The sequence below is a fragment of the Oreochromis niloticus genome, unplaced genomic scaffold (assembly GCF_001858045.2).
Source record: "Oreochromis niloticus isolate F11D_XX unplaced genomic scaffold, O_niloticus_UMD_NMBU tig00001668_pilon, whole genome shotgun sequence".
Taxonomy (NCBI): Eukaryota; Metazoa; Chordata; class Actinopteri; order Cichliformes; family Cichlidae; genus Oreochromis; species Oreochromis niloticus.
Genome location: NW_020327444.1, coordinates 274,208 through 282,602, shown reverse-complemented (window position 1 = coordinate 282,602; position 8,395 = coordinate 274,208). Strand labels below are relative to the sequence as shown.

The window sequence follows — 8,395 nt, the reverse complement described above, 5'->3', positions numbered from 1 at the left end:
ACTACGTTGTAGCGATCTATGAAAAATGATGTTGGATACTAAGAGGAACTGTTAAACAATAAATACAACCAATGATGAGCAATAAATGTGTTAAATAGATAAGATATGTACAGTTGGAGTTATTACATATTCTCAAATTTCAATGGCGTCAGCAGCTCACACACACAAAACAGCACTGACCTTTGACTTTCAGCTCAACTTGTTTCATCAGCAGGATGTTTCCCTCCCTGCTGTAGGCGGTGCAGGTGTAGGTGTCTGTGTCCCAGTCTGTGGGATATTTCAGGGTCAGACTGAAGTCTCCAGTTCTCAGGTTCATCTGTGTTCGGTCTCTGTAACGGTGGTCCTGATCTTTACTCTTGTCAGATCTGTTCTCATACACGTGGACCTTCCTGTTGAATCTGGTCTTCCACTCCACTTTAGCAACTTCTTGCAGGTTTATTGTAGTTTTGCATAGCAGCAGAATAGACTCCGCCCCTGAATCTACCTCCACCTGGGGGACTGAGGGGACAACAAACACAACATGAGTTGTAAAAACTGAAGCAACTCTGAGCATGTTTTGACTGGTTCAAATTAAATATTTTCAATGAAATGTTTGACTGGTTCCAGTCTAAAACATGTCCCATTGCCCCACTGAACATAAACAGTGGGGCCAAACCAAATAAGGCTTCTCTATGACAAGATTTATTCTTTCATGACCTCTGGAGCTCTACTTAAAGAAAAACAAAATAATCAATAGAATTCATCAATGACTCCATTGATATCAAGGTGCTCTGCTTCACTTCAGTGTCAGAGACAGAGTCAAAGCAGAGAGAGACTGTTTAATGGCTTAAACTTAAACTTAAAGTTTCATGTAGAAATCTTTAATATGTTTTAGTTTCATCATTTCTAATGACTTCATTTCCAGTCTTGTCACTATATGAACCATTTTATAAGTGAGCTAATAAACAATCCTTCAGTTTTATGATGATTTATCTCATCCAGTTTGCTGCTGATTAATAAGCTCTGCCTTTCTAAACCACTGAGAGCTTGAATTCACCAAGAGGCTGAAGTATGATGGGAAAACAGTGTCAAATAGAAAATATGTTTATTGTACAAAACTATGTTCAGACCTCTGACATGGAGCTCCACTTGTTTCTTCTTCAGCACATTTCCTTCCCTGTTGTAGATGGTGCAGGTGTAGGTGGAGTTGTCGTCATCTGTGGGATGTTTCAGGGTCAGACTGACGTCTCTAAATTTCAGAGCGTTTCTCTTCATTTTTGTTCGATCTCTGTAAAACTGTTCCTGTTCTCCACGTTGGTCACGTCCGTTCTGATACACATGGACCTTCCTGTTGTTTTTGTCCTCCCACTCCACTTTAGTGTCTTTAAGGAATCTGACTATAGCTTTGCAAGGCAGCTGGACAGACTCCACCCCTGAATCCACCTCCACCTTGTAAACTGAGAGAACAACAAAGGACAACATGATGACATCAGCAGCAGCAGTGATGGTCACATGACCTCCCTGTCCCCTCCTTGTCTTCTAGTCTCAGTCAGATTGTGTCTCAGTTTGTTCCTGATGTGTTCCTGACTCGTTCTTTGGTAACTAGTCTGCAGCGTCCTGTAAAGTGCTGCAGACATGTTGGATGAAGAGCAGAAGAACAGACAGACTGAGCCTCCACAGTCGGCCATGTCTCACACACATCAGCACAGAAACCATGAAGATCTCATGTGTCTGCTCTGAACATCTGAAGCTCTCCACCACATGACTGAGCACAACTCAAGAAGGAACATTTACTGAAGCTGCTGCAACATTTACTGTCAGCACATGTTTCCATGTCAGCCTGCTGTTTACCACCACAGAAGAAGAACAGCTTGTCCACATGCAGCCTATGTGTCAGATCAATGCAGTGAAGCACACACACTGTTTAGTAAAGTCATGTTGTGGAGCTGTTTCACTGATCAATGATTGAGTCTGAAGGAGGTTTTCTGACTGACAGGAACAAACCTGGAAGTTTCTCTTCAGCTCTCTGTATCAGCTGTTTGTAACTCTCAACTCTTTCAGCTTCCGGAACAAGTTTGTGTGAGCCGCAGTCAAGGAGCCACCAGAGGACACCTGCTAACCATCGGCATTATGGGTAGTGTAGTAGGAGACACTCACCTGGCATGAAATAGTGCCTGAAAGGATATAAAAGGCCTCCAGAAACCACAAGAAGAACCAGGAGAATTATGAGAGCTGTGGCCCAGGATGGAAATGGTTCTGTGGAGAAACATTAAAAAATGTGACTTCTGATCTCTGACCTCTGTTCACAATATTGACCTCTGACCTGTATCTAGATTTCTGACCTTTGACCTGCAGCACGACTTTCTGTGTCAGGATATCTTTGTCCCTGTAGATGGTGCAGATGTATCCTCCACTGTCTCTCTCTGTGGGGTGTTTCAGGGTCAGACTGAGGTCTCCAGTTCTCAGCAGGTCTTGATTCATCTTCGTTCGGTCTCTGTAAACTTCATCCTGAATCATAAGGTTATCATTTCCGTTTGCATACACATGGACTGTCATGAGTCCAAGGTCAGAGCGAGTCCACTCCACTGTGGTGCCTTCAGGCAGGTCAGGTGTTGTTTTGCAGGGCAGGATGACAGAATGTGACCCTTCCCTCACCTTCACCTCCACCTGCTGGTCTGAGAGGACAAGAAACAGCAATATCAACTATAGGACTACGGGAGCATAGCTCGATATCTACACTTCATGACCTCTGACTCTGTCCAGAAACCATTAATAAAAATATTCTCTGGGTCTTTTTGTTTCATGTTGAGTGATGTGTAAAAAGCAGCTGGCAGTTATAAATATATGTACAGACGTGTGTGTGTTTGACCTCCCTGACATGAACTCTCCTCTGACCAGAAGCTGAATGAAAACGATGGAAATTGTTTTTTCGTTTGACCTCTGACCTTTGTATACAGTACTGACTTATGACCATAAATTACATCAGTTGCTGGAGTTTTTGCTGACCTTTGACCTTTAGCTGGATGTCTCTGAGTGGCCGTTCTTGTCTTCCATTGCTGATGGAGCAGGTGTAGTTGCCGCTGTCAGTCTTCGTGGGTTTCCTCAGAGTGAGGCTGAAGTCCTTTGTGATGAAAGCGTAACGATTCATTGATGTACGTTCTTTGTAACGCTGGTTTTGTCCTCCAACATCGTCTCCTCCTTTGCCTCGTTGGTGTACAGATTTGGGATCAAGGTCACTGCGATTCCACATCACTGTGGCATTGTCCTCAGGTATAGGACCTGAGAAAAGACAGGGCAGCAGGACCGACCTTTCCCCCTCATTCACCTCCACCACCACAGCCAGAGCATGCTGGGAAACTGCAAAGACAGAGACAGTAACACAAATCAAATGAATGTTGTGGGTTTGACATAGTGTTGAAAGGTTGGACTATTAACTAACACTATCTTCAGAAACCAATAAAAGATGGAGGCAGTGGTCAGTCTGTGGGTCACTTCTGTCTGTGCTGTTGTTGTACCGTCAACCAGCCAAAGAGAGTGAAAAGAACAGTGTCAGGTGTGACTGCAGCCCCTTTCTGCATGTTTTTAAATCTTTCTCCTGGTGAGCGCTGCTGCTTCCCTATTCTGGCACACATGTCAACCAGTCAGCTTGCAGCCAATCAACAGCACCATCCACGTCCATTTTCAATGGGTGAATACAGACAGTATCATTGGGAAATAAATGATCCATTGTAAATGTTTTTCACTAAGTAAAGTGAGACTGAAGGAGCAAAGCAGTCTGAATTCTCTAAATACCAATTAATGAGTCTTCACGTCTCTGTGCTGTACAGTTCACAGCAAAGCAAAAGCGATTCTCTGCTCAGACGACATTAAAGTGGATCAGCAGCTACATTTTTAAAATGCTTTTTGTTTTTGTTGTGTTGAAGCACAGTCAGATTTCTCTGCTGTTGACTCGGTTTGATGAACTTTAGTTTTCTAAGTGTTCCAGTTTAAAACATATTTTTAACAAAGTTTAAGTGTAATAACTTAAAGCTGTGGAGGCAACATGTGTGGCGCAGTAATGTGGGTTCAAAGAACAAAAGAAACCAAAAAACACACAAAAAAAATACCGAAAAGACAACACAGAAGTGGTGAAAATGTTAACACTGAAGCTTCACAGAAATCAGAGTCAAGAAACCAGTGAGTGCTGTCTGGTGGACATTTTATTGATTGTGTTTTATATATCGTCCATATTAACTAGAAGCATCTTTGTATTTTCGTTTTTGATTATTTTGACCTGAGGCAAAATCCAGCTGTGAGGATGATGCAGCTGAAAGTGAAACTATGAATGAAATGTTCAGCATCGTCTTTGTTCAGATGTAATTTTTGGCTGTGCACACTAACCGTGACGTCACCTAAACCTCGCGTGCTGATAAAAGAAAGAAAAACCAAAAGTTGGATTCACAGATGTTTTTTTCTTTGTTTTGGGGGGTTTAACAGGTTAAATAAATAACTTATTTAATTTACCCCCCACCCATGTGGGACTGAAACCTTTTTATCTATGTTCATACTTTAAAACTGGATTCAGCGTTTGTTAAATTATTCAAATATTTCATTTTAAATGTATTATTATAATAATAATAATTATTGTTGTTGTTTTCTTCTATTACATGTGTGAATACTTAATGGCAGCAATGAGTGTAGATTATTGATGTTTGCAGGTAAACGTCAATAAAGGAGAATCATTTTAGTTTAATCTGTAAAAACGTTGCTGTAACTTTGTTTGGACCAATAAGGGAAATTAATAACTGTTAGTTTGATTGGTTGAAGTTATTATTCAGAAAAATGCATGTATGTGCGAATATCTCAAAAACGTCGGTCTACAAATAATAAAACTAACATCATGTATGTCTGTTTATGTGATCGTGTATTCAGACGCAGTGTCAGAGTTAACAGATGTCAGTATCACAGCTCACAGAGGGATGCCCGAGTGTGACTGCAGCTGGTACCGTGCTCTCTGACCCAGCAGAGTTCAATCCTCCGACGGCAAATGAGTAACAAAAGCGATGAAAAATAATAATGAAGCTGATTTTATGTAAAATAAATCAATACGATGACGGATTACGCTGTTATTTAGAATCTATATTCCATATAAAAAATAAATAATCTTTAATTTTTCAGTGTGGACTCTATAAAAACCATAGAGGCTCTCGCTGTTTGCAGGTTGATGGAGATTCACTGTTTTCCAGATAACTTTTATCTCTACTCCTGAACCTGGTAAGAAGTGGATCACTTCATATTATTGTGAACTCAGAGTTAAACCTGACCGGACCTCATTAACCCTCTAATCCTGGCTCTCAGGTCCACTCAGACCTGACATAAATCTCTTCATTACATGGTGAACACACAGATGTCCACTGACTATTTACATTTAACATTTTAAGGAACTATAACAGGATCAACTGTTAAACCATCAGGTCTCCAGCTGCCAATGTGTACAAAGACTGTAATAAAGGTTCAGTTTTTAAGTCTGAACCAGTTGAATCTTAATGGGCACAGTTTATTTTGCATATGTATAAATGTTTCTACACTGATGTAGGCAGACTAGAAATGACTCATGAAGCTAATCAAAGCTAATGTGTGAAGAGTTAAAGAGAAATTGAAGTAAAAACAGCTGAAGCAGTCGTATTGAAGAAAATAGCTCCTGTTGAAACTGCACAGGACAACACTGTAACCAAACATGTGAGAGAACTAAACTTGATGAACAAAGAGCTAAACTGAAGCATGGTAAACTATGAACATTTTTGATGAAGTACGTAGTTATTGAAACTTCCAGCAGTCGTATTATTTGATCTGAATCAGAATCCAGTGTTTGATGGAAATCTCCTCCTGCTGCACTTCAACACATTAAAGAGAGAGAGATGATGATGAGAGCAGAGAGAGGAAGGTGTACTTACCGTGCAGGAGGATCACAAACACCACAAACATCTTCATGTTCCTGTCAAACTCAGAGACTCTTTAAAAGCCCTTCAGGACATCAGCTCACAGCAGCTCTCACTTTCCTCTGCTGATCATCTACTGACACTCTCACACTGCTCACACTGTCACAGAGTTCAGCTTCACACTTTGTTAAAGCACATCTGTGGAATGAAGTCCGGCCGGCCACAGATCAGACGTTTGTAAAGACGGAGGCTGTGATTTGCTGGTTCACCTGTGGGGGCGTGGCTAACAGAAAAGTGGATAAACAGGTTTGAAACCATGAGGAAACTGAACTCCTCCTCTTATCAGATAAGTTTGTTGATGTTCTTTTACTAAAATGAAAGAGACTTAGTTTTGTCACACTTTACTTTTAGCCTAATTAGCAGAAGCTAATATTCAGAAGATTGTATTTATAAATATCTGAAACACTGCATGTGTGAAAAGAGAGGGAGGAAACTGTGAGGTCAGATATTTGCTGATCTTTCAAGTTTAAAATCGACACATTCCCACAGATCAATCAGATACAGGATATGAGGAATTATTCACCAGGTGGCCTTTATGACAGGAGCAGAGTTTGGGATTCAGCAGCTCTGAGCCTGATACTGAGGTGGAGAAACTCCAACATACCTGATAACCTGTGGAGTGTGAAAAGGAGCACTGCAGTACATTTCACCCTGCCCACATACTGCATACATACCATGGCCCTGCGCTGGATACACAGCCACAGACAGGTTTCTATGACTTCTCCTGTTTTGGAGACAGCATGTTGTCGTCTGCCTCATCACCAAGGTAGCTGCCCATCAATGAGGTCATGTTGCTGTTTCAGGGCTTCATCTGGATTCCTGCTGATTTAAAGTCTCTGTGGGTTCATGTCAAATAAAGGCCTGACACGATAACCTGGTGTTATGTGGACTGAACCAACAATCCAGCAGAGGTCAGGTAAGCAGGGCACTAGTGGCAGCCATCACTCCTGAAGTGGACACTAAACAGCTCCGTGTGGACTGTGAAAAAACAGTTCTCAGAGCTTCTATCAACACAAACAGAAGTCTGCATTATGGATCTGCTGCTTTCACAGGACAACTGCAGAGAGCTGCACAGCAGGATTGTTCTGAGGCCACGAGGATCACTGAGGAAAACAGGACAGTGATTTATGCAAGTATAGGGAAAAAAGCTCAGTGTGGTCATCACCAGGCACCACTGATAATATTCTTATTATGCAAAGAAACTGACTTCAGTAAAAGCAAATATAACTCTCAATTATTAAACATAAGCTGTTAGTTTTAACTGATGAAACAGGTAACAATGAATCTCATGGGAGTTATTTATTTTTATTGTCAGCACAAACTGTTTTAATCTGATCCAATTGGTGTAATGGAAGAAGATGTTTTGTGTGAGACAGTTTGTTTCTGCAGGCACTAAATCATTTAATGCCCTCAGGACAGAATCAACACATAGACATACACACCAAAGTTCCTGTCTAACTTTTTTAAAATGCCCAAATTTTTATTCTCTGTGATGTTATGAAGTTTTTTTTTTTAAAAAGTCTTAAATCAAACTTTCCTGAAGCCCACATTCAGCCCCAAACACATCAGAAGCATCAAAAGCATCACAGAAGAAGAACAACACCTTATCAAGTTTTCATAAGGTAAACAAACCAATAAACAAAGAGAAACAGCTGGTCACAGGTCAGTTTGAGTAAAACATAAAACAACTTTAATACTTTTACACTATGATCGGGTTTATGACTGAAGTGAAGGCACGCTTGTGTTTTTCTTTCATGTAGTAAAATTAATATATTACATGATACAAGATATCTTTGTTCAATTATAAACTTTTTTTTTTGAAAAAAATCTCTATCAGCACAAAAATGTAAAACATAATAATAAATAATTAAAGGGAAGAGGCAGCATCATAAAACACAAACTCAGAGTCTCAAGGTGACTGAAGCCAGACCAGCATCTGTAGAGGCTGCATCTATGGCTCTTCTTTTATATTCAGCTTTGTTGGCGAATGGAGGTTAAACAACTTTATCACTCTATCATCAGGAGCATTATCTTTGGTGGACATGCCCCCAATGGTAGAATGGAGAAAGACCCATCACTCATCAATCGTCAGAGACTACACTGAGGCACAAAGAATCCCAGAAAAAGAGAAAAAGTATAAGTGGCTAAAACAACATGAGATTTCAGAACAAAACAGAAGAGCCAGAAGAAGCAAGAAGAAGAACCACAGTGGATCTGTGGCAATGAGAGTGAATGGGAGATTTTCTGGGACCATAAAAGGAAAAACTGATGATTTAGAGACAGAACACCCTGAAAGAGAGTACTGTTATTCTTAATTTCAAGAGTCAGACGACGATGAAGAGAAGAGATTCGCCCTATCACAAGAATAATTCACAAGATCTTAGACACAGATGGAACAAACTTGGAGCTTTCCTCCAAAGGAACAGATGTCACTAAGA

General features: G+C 40.5%; 1 protein-coding gene across 1 annotated transcript; it reads right to left on the bottom strand.

The window, feature by feature from the left end:
- Nucleotides 1-1,472: 1,472 nt before the first annotated feature.
- Nucleotides 1,473-6,143, bottom strand: LOC109199770 (uncharacterized). Its single transcript, XM_019355101.2, has 4 exons — nucleotides 5,913-6,143; nucleotides 2,986-3,336; nucleotides 2,322-2,654; nucleotides 1,473-2,235 (listed from the first exon to the last, which is right to left on the bottom strand). Exons 1-4 carry the CDS (start codon nucleotides 5,947-5,949, stop codon nucleotides 2,108-2,110), a joined length of 849 nt encoding a protein of 282 aa, XP_019210646.1. The 5' UTR covers nucleotides 5,950-6,143; the 3' UTR covers nucleotides 1,473-2,107.
- Between the last annotated feature and the right edge of the window lie 2,252 nt (nucleotides 6,144-8,395).